Source organism: Camelus dromedarius, chromosome 31 (assembly GCF_036321535.1).
Source record: "Camelus dromedarius isolate mCamDro1 chromosome 31, mCamDro1.pat, whole genome shotgun sequence".
Taxonomy (NCBI): Eukaryota; Metazoa; Chordata; class Mammalia; order Artiodactyla; family Camelidae; genus Camelus; species Camelus dromedarius.
Window position 1 is genome coordinate 11235984 of NC_087466.1, and position 17328 is coordinate 11253311.

Sequence of the window (17328 nt, forward strand, 5' to 3'; positions counted from 1 at the left end):
CACACAGACACGTGCCATTCTGAACATGGTTTAAACGGGTTCCTGGATCCCCTGATGCCCTTCCATGGGCTCTGGGTTTAGAAGCCAGTTCTAGAGCACCCTGCCTGCAGAACAAGGGACAGGCAAGTGACCACAGGGAGCAAGTAGGTCTCTTGAAAGAAAGAGGCCTGTGAGAAGGCACTGTTTCCTGTCCCCTGCCACTGAAGGGCCCAGGGACGCAGGCTCAGGGAAGGTGCTGAGGACACAGTCTGAAGCTGAGGCAGGGCTGACTTTGCGGCGGTGTGAACCCCAGGGCGTTCTGCTCCCTGCCGCCTCCGCTCCCTCCTGCTACCCAGGGCCCCGATCTGCCCCTGCACTTCGGGCCTAACAGGAGGGCACTGCTCCTGTCTGTCTGAGCAGCATGTGAGTCTGTATCCAAACATATTAGCATTCTGCCCCCTTCTCCCCACCTTCACTGCCTCCACCCTGACCCCACACCACTGCCTTCTCCCAGCTCCATGACTCAGTGGTCTCCCCTCTGCCCTCCTACGAGCCACCCTCCACGGAGCAGCTGAGGAGACGGTTCTGTAGCAGAAATCAGGTCTTTCCCCAAAGTGCTCCAAGCCCCCCGAGGCTGTCTCTATGCTGAATCCCACGGTCTTGCTTATGAGATCTGGCCTTAGACACCGCCCACCCGACACCTGGACCCTCCACACTGTCCTCTTTCGGCTTCTCAAACCGAGTTAAGTGCATTCCTGCCTCAGACCCTTTGCACGTGCTGCTCCTAGACTTGCAGCTCCCCCAGATCTTTGTGTAGCTGACTCCTCCCTGTCAACCAGGAGCCAGCTCAACCATCACATCCTCAGACAGGCCCCCTGACCAGGCGATCTAAAGGATTCCTCCCCCATCACAGTGCCTGCTTTATCTCCATCCGAGCGCTTCTCATGATCTGGTCTTGTGTATTTATTCGGAGGTCCGCTTTGCCAGTCTCCCCAAAGCCTGGAACAAAACAGGCCCTCAACAAAGAGCTGCCAACAGAATGAACCCACAGTACTGATGATGAGGTGCAGAGGAAGGTTCTCAATTTGCCTTGGGCCACAGTCCCCTGGAGTACTAGAGAAAGGGACGGGCCTAGGAAAACGCAGACTTACCTCCGTTCCTGCTCAACTTTAGAGGGTGGACAGGAGCCCACACCACCGCCTGCCTAGTGCCTCCGTGGACCTCGGCTGGGAACCCCCACTCACCTGCAGCTGCCTGAGGGCTTTCTGGGCCTGCTCCGGCTTCCTGTATTCCACGAATCCAAACCCCATGGACAGCAGCGCTCCTGAAAGAGAGGGAGGTGGAGATGGCGCCAGGGTGCTGGGCGGGGAGGAAAACGGAAGAGGAGCCCCAGACCAAGTTCAAGGGCTGCAGGCTGGGCGTCCCCTCTGCAGTCTCATTTCTTCATGCCCTTCCTCACTCCTCAAAAGATCCTAGCTCCCCGCTTGCCATTTATTACTGGTCATCCTGAAGAATCAGCCAACGACGGGGTGACAGAGCCGCCACCTGAGGCCCAGCTGACTATTAATTAACAGATGATTGACATGATAATTAACTTCATAATAGAATTCTGCCTTTGGGAGGGAGGAGGAACTCACAGGGATGACCATCCCCATGATAAGTGGCCTAGACCTCTACCCGAGCAGTCCCCTGCTTCCACACATAATGCATTATATGAACATACCCATCAAAGTCAAGTGTGCCACAGGCTTACTCTTTACAGAGTATTGCTGACCATCTGGTTACATCTGATTCCTGGGATTCAGATGATCAAGGTGGGACAGGGAGAGCGACTGCATTATTAGACCCTCTCTGGCTCCTTTCTTCCAGGTAGTGAGTGCCAAGAGTTCAGACAGCCAGGAGTATCTCAAAAATGTACAGGGAATTTCTGCTTCCCGACCGAGATCTGTATCTGCATGTATATATACATGTATAATTGGGGGGCAGAGTTTTCACAGGGCACAAAAATAGAATCTCTAATTACATCTTGCCCTTTTGACACAACATGTGACACAGGCCTCCGCCCCAAGCATTTCATACTGATTTATTAATTTTATTCTCTTTTTTTGCAGTTGAACTTAAAGGAGTGGCTCAAGGCTGATGGGCTCAAATGGGGCTCAGGGTTCACTCGGCGGTCCTCGTCTCTGCGTCTGTACTGTTTGAGACAGTGCTTGCTTGAATTTCCATTCCCAAACGTGGATTGTAACACGAGGGCCCCAAGCAGGAAGAAATCCTGCACACTGCCCCCAAACCGTCTCTGTGGGGACAGAAGGGAGGCTCAGACAGAACTGCTGGCTGACAGGCAGCGCCACCCTGTGGTGACTTTAAGTGTTTGTTTTTCAGCAGATACTTGAAAGCTCTGTTCTGAGGGTCAAGGTTGTGCACGGTGGGTAAGCGGTGTTTGCGCACAGAGGATATTTTAAAAGCACACTGAGTGTGTAAAAGGCAACTACAGAAAGTCAAGTTCATTGCCCGGTCACTGACACTGTGCTGACCCATTCTGCCCTTCTGCCCAGGGCTGTGATCTCTATGACCCAGCAGGACCTGGGCTCCCTGGCTTTCCAGCTTCCTGGTGGGTTCAGCCAATGGGAAGCTGGGATTTGAGATGGACGGGGGGAGGAGAGAGAGCTGGGGCCCTGGTTTCTTCCATACACCCCACCCAACTCTGGTGTGGTTCTGGTGGCACCAGTGTCCAACCCTCACCCTCGGCTCTGCTGGCGGCCCTCCTTCTACGGCTCTGGTCACACCACTCCTTCTCTATGGCCCCTGGGCTCAGCAGGGAGGGGCTCTCCTGCCTCAACATCCCCTGTGGGTCCCCGCAGCCCAGCCCGCACCGTGGCACTTGGCCCCCTCACTACAGACGTCTCTTCCACAACCCCAGCAAAGTGTGCCTTCTGGTTCCTGCTGAGACCCTCGCTGATAACAGACACTGTCTAGGTTCTCCCCCGTAACTGTGATGGATGAGCCCAGAGAGCAGGGCTCTCAAATACAGATTCTTGAAAAAGAGAGTGTAGGTTTCGAGAGCTGTTCATGACACCAACAGATCAGGTAACGGTTCTAAAGCACACTGAAGAGTGCTCCGAGGGTGGAGAGGCAGGCCCCACAGAGCAGCCCGTCGCAGAGGAGGCACGGCGACCCAACAACCCCCAGGGGCAGCCCTGGGTGGAGATCGCGGCACCTCTGCCATCCTGGCTCACTCCCCAGATGTCAAGGGTCACCTTTTCTCCTGAACCCCCCACAACCGAGCCTTCGTGTCATTCACTTGGTCCTCAGCTGCCTTTCCTTGTTTCTCAAACTAGATCTGCAGCTCCTGGGGAACAGGGACTTCATGGTTTGAACTGTGTCCCCCTCACATCTGTATGAAGTCCCAAGCCCCGGTATCTCAGAACGTGACCTTATTTAGAGACAGGCTTTTCACAGAGATACCTAATGACCTCATTTTAACTTGATTAAGCCCTAAGCCAGCAAGACTGATGTCCGTTATAAAAAAGAAAAGGGGGGATGGTGCGGTGCAGGTGGAATCTGAACACTGGACGGGTGCATACAGGGAGAATGCCAGGTGCACATGAGAATGGTCATCTACAAGCCGAGGAGAGAGGCTGGAACAGATCCTTCCCTCACAGCACTGAGGATGAACCAACCCTGCCCACACCTTGATCTTGGACTTCTGGCTTCCAGAACCGTGGGATAATACATTTCTGTTGTGGAAGCCTAGTTTGTGGTGCTTATGGCAGCCCCAGCAAATGAACACAAGGAACTCCCTGAATTCTATGCTACATGTCTGCTTAAAACCCTCCGAGTCTCCTCTGGGAAAGAGCCCAGACTCCTGCGGCTGGCAGGAAGGCACTCTGCGCTGTAACAGGCCTATCTTCCTAGACGCATCTTCTGCCTCTTCAATCCACTCCCGACCTGCTACTACAGCCCTCTCAGCCTCCTTCATCCACACACCCCACTCCCGCTGGCTGACTGCTCCGTCTCCCCAACCCTACAAGTCCCGATCTGACATGAAGACCCCCATGCTGGGCTCCTGTCCTGCACCAGGGACCCCCTCTACCAGGCACCTTGTTTCTCTATGCTGTAGCCACCAGCTCATTTGTCTCTTAGGATGCAGCCATGGGCTGACCCATGTGGCATCTTTCCAAATCCCGCCTCGTGGAAGGGATGGGGACTGCACGGCTGCGAGCAAGCAGGGAGGGATGGCCTGCCCGTCCCCCGCAGGAAGCCAGGGCTGGAGAATAAACAGACAGAGGCCAAGGGACTTGTGACAACGCCCGAGGCTGAATGGAGAGGCGACAGCGGTGTCTGCGTGGCCCAGGCACCCAGGGAGGCGCAGAGCTGCTGACTCGGTGGGGTGTTCTGTGTTCTCTCTCTTAGAAGGGGAGTGGGAACCCAAGATCCAGATATCCAGAGCACAGAGATGATGGGAGGATGCAGAAGTTTCTGCTACTCAACAGCGTCAACCCCGCCAGCCCACTACATCGCCTGCTCCAAAGCCACCTCGGATGTCCAGGGTGGCAAAGGGTCTGGATTCGGAAGGACCTGATGTGCATGGTCGCTTCTGCTGGAAATCAGGAGCCTCCAGGGACACAGAAAGAAGGACCACTTTAGACGAGCCAAGTGTGAGGCTGTGGGGCTGACAATGCTTCAGGATAAAAGAGAAGCTTCGAGAAGCAAGCGCGGCCCCCCCGCCCCCAGGCTGCACGCTTCTTTCAGAGTCAGTCCTGCCCGAGGTCCCCTGTGGAATACCTGCTTTGTTCTTCTTCTTGGAAATAGAGCAGCTCTTGACCAGGCCCACTTTGGAAAACACCTGGAAGAGAATGTCCACACGTTATCATCAGCATCTCGGGGCTAATCCTGCAACCGGTGCACGCAGGCACCGAGAGGGCGCGGGTGAGAGCGGAGCCCACCCCTGGCCGTGCCTCCGTAGTCAGGCCCCGTCCCCAGCCCTCTGCCTGCACGAGCTCAGGCAGCCCCTGCAGTGACTCCACGAAGTAGGTGTTGCTTCCCCCGATTTTCAGATGACAAAACTGAGGCTACAAGGGGTTAGAGATGGCGCCTGGGGTCACAGAGCTGGGAAGCCCTGGAGCTGACATCTGGACCCAGGCTCCGGAGCCCAGGTTCTAAACCATGCAGGTGGGGGCCCTAGTCAGACACCAGGCTTCCCGAATTTGCCTCAGTGTCATCTTGGGGTCCCCAAAATATTTCAAGGCACTGGATCGTGGCCTACTTTAGGTAGCTTGGATGGTCTCTAAGGATTCCCCGTAAGGGCAGCTGGGCTGGGACCTGGCTCCAGGTACTCAGGAAGGACCTGATACCAAAGAGACCAGAGATTCACTGAGAGTCACGCAGTACATTTGGAGGCTTGGAGTCCACTGATCTGGGTCCTGACCCTTCTTATTGCCTCTGCACCTAATACCAACTAATTTTTCAAACTTAAAAAAAATTACATTCCACTCCATTTTCCCCTTTACTTTTTCTGTCTCTCTTGCCAGAACTTGAGACCTGACCAGTGTAAACTCATGTCCTTCTGCCTGGTTCACTGCTGTGTCTTCCACACACCTGGGGCCCAGGAAGAGGCGGGCACCAGTCACTGTCCATGGAGGGAGCGAAGGCTGGGGCCGGGGTGGGGGGCGGGCCTGGTCAGTGCACAAAACTGCCCACAGCCGACATTCACTGACTGTCTTATTCCAAATGTCAAACACTTCACTTGGATTATCTCACGTGTTCTAATCAGAGCTTCTGAACTACTCCACGAGAAGGTTCTATTAACAGCCCCATTTTACAGATGGGGAAATCGAGGCACAGAAAGGATAAAGGACCCACCCTGGGTCGCACCGTTAGTGAGGAGCAAGGCCGGGATTCAAATCCAGGCAGTCTGACCTCTGAGCACAGCTCTACACTCAGATGAGACACTGAGATGGGAGCCCTGTGAGCTGGACACTGCTCCCCGCAGCACCTCTAATGGGCTGTGTGACCCCAGGTCAGTGAACTGGCCTCTCTGAACCTCAGTCTCCACTTCTGTAATGTGAATAACATGGACTAGATCATTCTGGCTGCACTTTGCAGCTCCAGAATTCTTTAATTCCGAGGATGCTCTTAGACTGAAGTTTGGGCACATCTTCCAGGAAAAAAGGATTCCTGTTGACGACATCCCCAGATGTAGGAGAGCTGGCACGCCAGAATTAAAAAACTGACAGCAAGCCTGCTTGACCACTTCAAAGCTCTCCAGCCTTTGGCCACTACTAGTGTGTGCCTGTTTGTAAAAGCAAATCCAAACCACACTGAAATGGATCCAAGACGTGGCCAAGGAAAAGCCCAAGGGTGGGCTTCCCACTGCTCAATGGGGTGGCCTTTTGCCCTTAAAATGCTGCTGTTTTCGCCAGGCACTTCTGCTGCCGAGGTGGCTCTGCTAACTGATGGTCCAGTGGGAGGCTCAGCCAGAGGGTGGCAGAGTGGAGGCTGTGACTTCCTGCCTGTCCCCGACACCCCCGGATTTCCCCTCCAGATGCAGGCTGGCCTCCTTTCCACCCATCCACCCTCTGCCTGCCTCCGGGACTCAGTGGACACTGCCTCCCCTCTTGAATCCATCTATAGGATTTCAGAACTCAAAAGACTTTACAGAAACCAATCAGTTCAGTCCTTATGGCCCTCTCCCTTTCCAGAACCTGTTCATGCTATCAGCCTGCTAACGCATTAAATTAAAAAACAAAAAAGGCATCGAGCATTTATTCTGTGCCAAAACCAGCGTGCAGAAATGGAGAGTCTCCCCACGGGCAGTTCTCAGGCCAGTGGAGGGGCTCGCAGACCCCAATCCTTCAGATCTGGAGTCCCCATTTCTGGATCTCCAGTCCACTTCCTTCAAGAAGCGCCCCAAGTGCCCATCCACTGCACCCCTAACCTGGCATTTCCCAAATACCTACTTGGAGTTCCCCATTCTTTTACCCTCCACCCTCTTCCTACAACTGCAAATCTCTCACCACCTTGGGGGACTCCAGGCCAGCTGCCCCACCTCCAGACTCTCGCAGCGACAGTCTGCCAAGTTCCCACCAGGCCAGGAGGGTGTGCTGGCATTTACTTTTGGGTAGTTAACCTCACAGACACCAACTGGGGAGGGGCTCTGTTTTCTCAATACAACCTGCTGACACTGACTACAGCTTTCACACTGCATCCGTCTCCCTAGGCACCCTGACAGGTCCCCTTGCTCGCACGCAGGCGCCCCTCCCGGCCCCCAGGCTGGTCTGGCTGCAGCTCAAAGCTCCAGGTGAGATGTCTACTGGACTGCCTGCCCGGCAGCATCATCAAACGGGTGGCTGTTGGCTGTGCATCTATGCAGTGTTTTGAGTCAGGCCTACCAGCAGGTAACTGCAATGATCCCATCAGAGACGGGGTTTCCCAGCCCCACCGGGTCCCTCCCGGCTCAAGCAGTCACTCACCGCCTTCAGCGTCTCCTCAGTCGTGCTGAAGTTGAGATTTTTGATGAACAGGGTGCACCCGGGAAGGCTCTCCTCCTCCTCGTCTTCCTCCTCCTCCTCTTCTTCCATCTTTGCTGAAACGTTGTCTGCTTCCCCCTCTTTTGGCTTTTCACCTTCTGGGGTCTTGCAGTCTGGCATAGGGTCCCCCCAAAACAGATCCATTAAATGATGTCTTATCTGCCTAAGCCCCAGGAGCTAAAGCCCAGAGCCCACTAGATGAAGGGGGTCTGCCCCTGAGTGGCAGCGTCAGGAAGGGACACTGTTGACTCCTGGCGTGTGCTAGGTTTTACTAACCCTTGTGGGGCAGGGAGGGGGGAGTGGAGACCATCTTGCCTCCTGCCTCTGTTTTAAGCAGAAAGAGAGAAAGGAGTATGAAATAGACCAAAAACCGCGAGCCTTAACTTGGACTAACCCATATTATATAACACACAGAACTTGAACTTCAAAATAAATTACTGTGTGAGCTGTTTTATTGAACCCCAAACGTACACAACACACTATTTTCCCTCAAAAAACAGCATTTAACGAGCTTTCAAACTAAAATGCAACTTAAAACTCTGCAAAAATTACAGAGTGGGAGCAAAACTTAGAACATTCTGAACATCACTTGAACCTAAGGGAAGCGACATTCATTTACAATTCCCAATTTACATAACTTCAGGCAGCATGCTCACAAAAGAGTGTGTTTTTATCTACACCAGATGTATTCAGTTCAGAGCTATGCATAATAGTGAAAAGCTGAAGGGAAAGAAAAAAAAAACAACACTGTACAGTCATAAACAGGAGATCGGGATTGTGAGACAGCCACCGAAGGCCAGACCAATACATAGTCATTAAAAATGATGTTTTCCAAGAATGTTTAAAGACATGGAACGATACTCATGATAGAAAAATTAAGAGAAAAGTGAAGATACAAAACATGACCCCTGATCACGTTCGATACGCAGAGTTTCTGAGAAACACACACAAGAAGAGAAAACTCGAGGAAATGCACCACGTGCTCCTGGTTACTTCCGGACATTGTGATTCAAGGGTTTTGTGGGTCACCCCCACCCCGCCCCCATACCACGCCTCCTCTGAAGGAACAGCATTTCAGGAGGAGGGAAGGGCAGCTGCGAGGCTATGAGTTAGCAGGGCAGGTGCGCAGTGGCAGCTCAGGGAGCTGGTCAGCCCTGGTGATGAGAATGTGGATGTCCCCCGGGGATGACAGAAGCCTCGCAAGATTGGGAACGGCACTGAGACCGCTTGAGAAGTTCTGCTGCTGGAAAGTGTGTTCTATTTGGTCCAACCTCCCCAGTTTTTCACATGATCAGGGTCTGGCGACAATTGCCCCCTCTACACACCTACCAGCTTCGGAAGCTCCTCTCATACCCCCCAGGGAAGTCAAACCCCACCTCAGCAATTCTCCAAGGCAGCGATCAGACGGTGCCCCTGAACCCTTCCCCTTCATGGCTTCAAGCAGGCGGCCCCGTCCTTCCCAGCAGGTCTGAACCCTGCCCGCACTGACACAGGCCCCAGTGAGGAGCTGATGGGGACGCTCTGTCCTCTCCCACGCGTGCGCATTCAAGCAGTTCAAGCCCAAGGAAGCTTTTGGGGCTTCAAACCCACCCCCCACGCTCTCATGCCAGGCACCAGAGCCATCTCCGTCTCCCCGGCCCTTTCTGACGCACGCCTACCTACCGCTGGCCAGTCCTAATTAAACTTCAACCACTTTGTCATAAAACAACCCTTTCAAGCTCTAATGGAAACGGCGGCAGTGAACGGGCAGCCTTCGCCCCTCACGCTCCCTCGGAGGTGAATGCAGAAACCAGACTCTAGCCCCAGGACAAAAAAGAAGAAATCTACATAAAGGCTCCCTTGCCACCCAAGAAACTAACGCCATTTACCCAACAAGGGACTCCGTGGTGTGGCCGTTTGTCCTCAAAACCCAACTTTCAAAGCAAAGTGGGGCGGAGAAAGTGACTAATGACGGGGAAGCAAAGCTACGCAGAGAGGCTAAGACTTCAGGCTCTGAAAGAGGACTTCAATCAAAAGGAAAATCATGACCTTCAGCAGAGAAGGACACGCCTGCCCCACCGGCTCTCCTTGTGCTCGACCTCTCGGAGGGGAAAGGAGAAAGGCCGGAACACTGGTGAGATGCCCGCTCCGTGCGGGACCTGGGTTGGATGCTGCGAGGACACCACCCCGTTGCTGACAACTGCGGCCACATCACAATAAATGGGTGGTCCACGGAAAAGTCTGCAGGCTGCAGCCTCTGAACCCTAAATCTCTGGCATCTTCAGGTTGGGAGAACAGTTCATGGGAAACTGAAAAAAATGTTTTATTGAGAAAAGAACGGTGGGGGTGAAGGTGACCGGGAGGGCTCACGGCCAGTTTAAGGGGTGGTCCCTCTGTGGCACTGGCTGATTGCTACCATGTGGGAAGGTCAACCTAAGTGTTGTTCAGAGCTTTCAAGAGAAGTTGAAAATCCAGCATCTTTTGGGAAAACCCATGGTTTTTAAATCTTGGCAACTAACTCAATAGCACGTGGCTTCTATACTAGGCAGTGGTCACCACATAAAGCAGCTCATGGGGCCTCGGTGCTCTGCTCTCCACCCTTCCCTCTGCCTCTCCCGAGGGCCTGAAATCTAGCCGGTTCCCAGTATGGCACTGCAGGGATTCAGAGCCTCACAAGGACAACAGCCCCAGGGGGCCCAGGGCCCATGAGAGTAGACAGGGTCCCCTCCTTCCTGCCTCCCTGCCCCATGAGCAGGGCTGGTCTGCTTCAAAGCACTTATTTCAAGGGTTGCAAGCACCTGCCCAGGGAGTGTGGCGTTTGGGTTAATGACAGGGCTGAGCTGAGCCTGCGGGCAGGGTTGGCACCCCAGGGACAGATGGGTCCCTCCCTGGGCGGCTGAGCTGCGGCCCCCAGCCCCGGCCCAGGAAGGAGGTGAGGGGCACGTGAGGACGATGGGACCTATCACCTGCCGGGAGTGCGGCTGGCCTGGCTCCTCCCACTGCTAATAACTCAACCACACCCCTGACCCCAACATCCGGGGGGACATCCCGCTTAAAATAAAAACGTGATTAAACGCGGCCTGGCTCTGCTCTAACAGCACAGGGATGTCGTTGTTTCTCTAAACCTTGTGTCCCCAGCCACTACCTCCCTGTAACTCCTCCAGGATGCTGGAAGAACTAATAAGACAAGGGCAGCCCGGTCTTGAGATCCACTGGAAAAAGGGGGCCTAAGGAAAAGGAGAAGGGGGGCCCACAGACTGCAGTCAGGAGGTAGGACACAGGGCTGGGAAAGCACACAGCCTGAGGAACGACAGCCATCTGCGTCAGGGTCCTGGCGATGCCAGTCCCCAGCTGTGTGGTCCTGGGTGACTGGCTTGCCCACTCGGCATCCTCATCTGGAAAATGGAGTTAAACACGCACACACTCCCCCGCTCTCTACTGGCTTGTTTGCAAACGCAAGTGTCCACTGCTCCATCCGCACGCTGGGTCCCTGGTCCAAAAGCATCTCTGGTCTCATCTGAATGACCAACTAGCCTCCTCACTGGCCTCCCTGCAGCACCTGCCCCTGGTCTGCCAGCTTCTCCCGCCTTGTCCCCTCTCCTTCTCCCTCCCAGTTGCACCCATGCCACAGGGCCTTTGCACTGGCTGTCTGCCCCCTCTGCCTGTTCTGCTCATCTCCCGTCTTCCCGGGCTGGGTTTCTTGTCAGGTCTCAGCCCAGATGTCCTCTCGCAGAGCTCCTCCTGGGCGGTGGTCCCCAGCACAGATCTGGCCACTGGCCATCAGATTCCCCTGGGTACCTCCTTCAGAGCCCTTACCTTGTTCTGAAAAATCACCTGAGTGGTTCACTTCTCTGTGTCCCCCAACTACCAGGTGAGCTCCCTGAGGCCAGGACCACATCTGCCTCAGTCACCACTGCATCCCCTGCACTGGGCCTGGAGCAGATGCTCCAAAAATGTCAGTATTAGATGGCTCTGTCCAGCTCCTGGCATGTGCCTGGAACACCGTCGGTAATCGGCAAATGGCACTCAATGTGACTGCCAGGAGCTGAGGGGGTCACAGCTAGGAACACATACCTCGGAGCTGATGGCTTCGGGGCACATCCCAGCTCTTTCCAGATGTGTGACTTTGCACAAGTCACTCAACCTCTTTGTGCTTCCTTCTTTCTATTCAAAAAAGGGGACAATCCCAGGGCCCACCTGGAGGACTGACCATGAGAACTAATGCACAGAAGCCCAGTTAGAACAGAGACTGGGCCTGCAGGGATCAGTAAGTTTCATTAGTCTTAACAACCCAACTGCCCACCCTGCCCAGACGGGCCATGGTGAGAAACCCAGGGGAAAATGACATAAGTCTCTAACTCTGCAGGCCTGTTGCTGTGAGAGGTAGGCCGGCCGGCTACAGGCTTAAGAACAGCCAATGCCACACCTCTGAGTCTAGGGGACCCACCGCCACAGCTCTGGGAAGGGCTTCTGCTCCCCTGAGCAGCCAGGCCCTGCTGGGGCCCAAGCCCACATCCAGAGAGGTGTGCAGACGGCCAAGGATGAAGCCAAAGGTTGTTGTTAAAAGCACTTCGGCTCCTGGCCTCAAGTGGGGAGACAACAGAAAGGCTAGGAAGGAAAAAGGAGGTATCGTGAAACAAACAGACGTTTGCCAACGAAATCACCAGGAAGCAGGAAGAGCGGGGCAAAGAGCAGGCGCAGGTGGGGCCGGGGGCGGGGGCGGGGGCTGGGGGCCAGCAGGAAGGCTTGGAAAGCAAGGTGGGCCGGAGGCGGCTGGTGGAGGCAGGGGGAATGTGCTTCCATCTGTAGTTGGCACAATAAAACCCAGTCACGCATGGCCACATGGGGCTTTATTATAATCAGGCCGCAGAATTTACTGCGATTCCCTCCCCTTTACAGCTCTCGGCGCGGAAGGCTGACAGCACAGACTGTTATCAGTTGCAAGCAGCTTTTCAGGACCTCCTCCCACTCGGAGCCCTTTATCTGGAGGTGAGGGTCTTGGTTGTGGGGAGATAAAACACACTGTCCCCCTCCCCTGAGACCAGTACAGAGAATGGAGGGCTTTGCAGAAAAGAAGGGGAGGGGTGAACAAGAAAGCCCTCCGTCCACTCCCCTCCTGCCCGCTTTCTTGCGGAGCCTGAGAAAATCCAGGGCCCGGGGGCTGGCTGAGTCCCCAGCAAGGGGAACAAGGGGGACAGGGAGCTGGGGAAGCTTCAGGAACAGCGTGGAGAGGGCGGCGTGGGGGTGGAGCAGGTGAAAAGGAATAGCACGGGGACCGGGGAGCGACTGTGCACGCGATGCTTGTAGAAGAGGAACAAAAAGGGCAAGAGGAGGCCCAGAAGGTGAGCTCCGTGGGGACCCACCTGACGATGCTGGACTCAGCAGGGCTGGAAAGCGGCACAGCTTCTCGGCCCCAAATCCAACTGGTTCTCTACAACTATTTGCTCTCTGCTCCAAGCTCTGAGGCCTCCTTTGTGCGAGTGACAGTAGGACCCTGGACAGCAGCCCCCTGAGAAGCAGGGCCTGGAGGGGACAGTCTGGGACACTCTCAACACTGGAGCCTAGGCCGGGGACCCAGGGGACACGGGGGGCTGGAGGGACAGCACCACCTTCAGACCAGGGTGCCCTATCTCTGCAAAGCCTCCCCTCGCTGGGCTCCAGAACGTTTCTGTACCCCGGGCCCGCTTCTATTACTGCAACCTCTCAGCTGCCCCCAAACAGCCCCCTCTGTTCCCCTACCACCTGGGAGCTTCTGGGGAACAGGTGTGTGCTGGGCCCACACTGGTCACCCCAGCTCCGTGGTGGGCATACAGCTGGTGCTCATGGTTGAGTTAAGACTCTCTACTCCGGCCTGTGTTGCTGAATTAAGACAAGGTCAGAGTAACGATGACTGACACATAGCTTTTCAGAACACTCGAAAAAGGCTTTTGCCCATTTTACAGATGCAGAAACAGCCCCAGAGAAGGACAGTGGCCTGCCCAGTCACAGGGCCTGGTGTGGGGGAAATGCTGCTTTTGCCCGTGGATTTGCTCAGCACCCACTTACTGCTCTCCCACCAGGGGCTGGGCGCTTTCCCAGGTGCTGGGGTGCAGCAGCGAGCAAGCAGACGAGGTACCCCGCCACCCCGCACAGTGGAACGGCCAGTCCAGCAAGGGAGTCAGACAGACACCAAGGAAGTGAACCCACAATGAACCACTTTCGGGAAGTGATAAGCATTTAACACAAAGTTGTGGAGGGTATACGCTGGAACCCGCAAAGGGAGCCGTGGAGATGACTGCCATGGATGGCGTCATGGTCTGATGCTGAGCCAACAACGGAGAACAGACTGTCCAATGTCACCAAGCTCTACTTTGCACCAGGGCTTAGGACACAAAAACAAGGGTGACCCCGCTGCTGCCTTTCACAGGCAGAGGGAGAGAGGCACAGAGACCCTCCTTCCTGTGTTCATTTATTCCCTCAACTCACTCATCGAGCGACCCCACGTCTAGGGCCTCGTGGGATGCTCGGCACCCAGCAGGGAGCGTGTCAGATGCTCTCTGCCCTCCTGGTTCACCGTCTGGCAGAGACGGATATTAAACAAGGGAAACGAACGAACAGAATAAATACAAACTGTGACAAGTGTTAACAGCAGAAAAGAATGGCGCTCAGGCAGGGAAGCACCAGGACGCGTCAAAGGAGCACGGCGACCCAAGGGCGGAGGAGGAGCACCTCGCTCAGCGGTCCAGCCACCACCAACGCAGGGAGGGGCCTCTGCTCAATCTGCCTCCGGGGCCCTCACTCCTGGCAAATCTGTGCTTTAAAAGAGGACTTGCTTTTGGACAAAAAACCATCAGTCATGTTGAAGTTTAGTAAGTGAAGTGAAAACCAAGGTCGCTGATCATTTTGGGGTGATGGCTAGTTAAGAACAAACTGTGACTACATAGAACTCTTTTTGATGGAAGCATGTGCAGGTTTGAAGGGAACACCAATCATGGACAAAAATAACTCATGAAGAGAAGATGATGAGGGGCTTTTAAAAGAGTTACATCAATAATCGGTAACCCCAGGGGCTAGGGATGTTTTCGGGGGCCTCGGAAAGCAGAGACTGAAGGATTTTCCTCTTTGACTGAAACAAGGCTTCTGGACCAGTGGTTCCCAAATGCCTTGTAGCAACTGGGCCATTCCTGAAGGAGGTTTCACCGAGCCAGGACGAAATGGGAAGTGCAGACAGCCTAGGGAGGTTTACTGACAGCGAGGTCTATTCAATTAAAGGACTGGTCTTTAATCTGAGAAGTTTGCTTCCCCACCCTCACTTTTTCTCCCCTCTTAAACACCCATTCTCCTTTGAGGACAATGAGAGGGTATATGGGTGGAGGGTGTTTATTTTAATCCTTATTTCAATAAAGTGGCAACCCTATGGTGAGATGGGGGGGGTTGGGAGTATTGCTGATGGGCAGGATCTCAATGTCTGGGTAAGGGACTGCCAGCGCCAAGTCCTTTTCGAAGCTTTTCTAAAGGTCTTTGATTCCAAGATGGGGGTCATGGTCCCCTAAGTGGTTCTCAACTGGGGGCTACATCACCCCCCTAGAGGGCATCGCAGAATGCGGGGAGTGTTTGAGATTGTCCCAATTACGGGGGGCACTGCTGACATTCTGTGGGCAGGATCCAGGGATGCAAAATGTCTTAAACAACGTGCCAAACAGCCCCGACTAGGAAGAACTGTGCTGCCTGGAGCACCAGTAGCGCCCCCTCCCTACCCAAGGGTGAAGCGTCAGCTGTGGGCGGGGCCCCTGCGTCCCTTCTCTTTCCTGCCTTTGCAGTTGCTGGACACTAGAGGGCGCCAGGCCACCCCAAGGACCCTTCTCCAGGAGGGTCAATCTTACCCCCGCCAGGCACCCTGGCGGATGGATGAAACAAGAAGGCTGTTTTCTCTTGCTCTGTTCAGAATCCCTACTAGTAGCTTCTAGTCGTTTTGTCTTCTTTTTAAACCACCTTTACTTGACAAGCCAAAAAAGTCAGCTTCCTTATGCTGTACCCATAATGTTTATGTTCTATTTTTTAAATGGCATTTTCTGTGCCTAAAAAATTCAACCAGTCTCAGGATGAATAAAGAACTTTAAACTAAATACCTGAGAAACAATTCAGTGCTGCCCCCTCACCCTCGGTCCTTCCCTGGCCTGCTGCCCCAGGACACCCCAATCTCAGATCTGGCTCTTACCTGTTTCCGGCTCCGTCGTGTCCTGTTTGTCAGGTTCTGCCAGTGTATCTTGGGGTTCTTTCTTCTGTGGGGCTGGGCTGGAAAAGACGCCCACTGGAGCCCACTCCAGATACAAGGGGATGTGGTGGAACTGCAGAGAAGGGGTGGGGGAGGGACTCGGTCAGCGACACAGACGGAGAGCCGGAAGCTCAGAGGATGGGTGAGTTGCCCCAGGGAACGGAGCACAGCCTAGAACCCTCCAGGCTGCCTGAGCCCTAAGGACACAGGGCACTGCTACAGCCTGGGGCTTGGGGAGAGGCTGGGGCATCTGCTGTCACTGGACACATCTTCATCCCCTTGTGTTTTCTCTAATGTGAATGGGGAGCGGGATGCGGGGGGAGCAGAATCACTGATACAGGCAGCCCGCGCTGGAGGAGGTGCAGCAGGGCAGTGAGACAACATGCTTTCTCTGTCTCTCCACGTACATACACTCACAGGCAGTGCGAGGGCACATGTGTACGTGCAGAGAGATTTTTTCTTTAAAGGATAAACGAGACACTGACAGTCTGCAAAGCATTAAAGTGCCTGATAGAAGAGAAGCCACTTGTAGTGGGCCACATGGTGGCCCTCCACACGCTATGTCCACGTCCCAACTCCCAGAACCTCCAATATGACCTTATTTGGAAAAAAAGGTCTCTGCAAATGACATTAAATCCAATGATAAGCATCATTATAAGAGAAAAGCGAGGGCAGACTTGAGACGGAGAAGAGGAGGGGCCACGTGGACAGAGACAGAGATTGAAGTGATGGAGCCACAAGCCAAGGGACACCTGAAGCCACAAGATGCCGGAAGAGACGAGGAAGGGTCCCCCCCCCAGGAGCCTTCAGAGGGAGCACGGCCTTGGGACACCTCGATTTCAGACTTCTGACCTCCAGCACTGTGAGAACAGATTCCTGCTGTTCTAAGCCACTAAGTTTGTGTTACATTGTTATGACAGATACAAAAATTAGATATACTAATAAATACATATATATGCATACACATACACACACATATCTATACATATGTATATAACATAGAAATACGTATTTTCTCTTTTTACCAAGAAACAGGATAACCTACCTACGGAACTGACTTTCAACTAACTGTAGGTACAAGACAATCAAAGCACCAAGGATGATGGTTCAAATTTACGTGTTAACAGAAAGCCAAGGAAAGCCAGGGTCAGGCAGGGCACCGAGGCAGGCTCTCTGGAGGGCAGGGTGAGCCTCCCCTCACATTCCCCCATCCCGAGGCTATCCCAGGGTCGGGTGACCGCGAGTCCCTCTGTGGTCTAGGTCCACCCAGAGACTGTCGCTCCACCAGCTCCCTGAGTCCCCTGCCTCCGGCCCCTCCCCGGAGCAGGTCTCGGACAGCCCTACCTTGGAGTAGGCCAGGTGTCGGAAGGCCCTGCGGGCCTCCAGCGGCTCCAGGAACTCCACAATGGCGGTGACGCCGCCCTCGGGCAGCAGCACGCGGCCCAGGCTGCCGAAGCGGCTGAAGGTCTCCTGCAGCTCGGCCGCCAGGGTGCCCGCCGGGAGGTTCTTCACCAGAATCACAGTCTTGCTTCGCTCCGCTGCGGCCTGAAGGGAAGAGACAAACTCAGGTGGGACAACAGAGGAGAG

The 17328-nt window shown here is 54.5% G+C and overlaps 1 protein-coding gene across 4 annotated transcripts in view; it reads right to left on the reverse strand.

The window, feature by feature from the left end:
* The window catches only part of RBM19 (RNA binding motif protein 19), a 132083-nt gene that overhangs the window by 96904 nt on the left and 17851 nt on the right, over positions 1-17328 (reverse strand). For all 4 annotated transcript variants that reach the window (XM_031442856.2, XM_031442852.2, XM_031442854.2 and 1 more), the window contains exons 15-19: positions 17086-17286; positions 15685-15814; positions 7452-7621; positions 4765-4825; positions 1224-1303 (exon numbers count right to left, since the gene is read on the reverse strand). In XM_031442856.2, coding sequence (XP_031298716.2) covers positions 1224-1303; positions 4765-4825; positions 7452-7621; positions 15685-15814; positions 17086-17286 — 642 coding nt within the window. The remainder of the gene's footprint in view (positions 1-1223; positions 1304-4764; positions 4826-7451; positions 7622-15684; positions 15815-17085; positions 17287-17328) is intronic.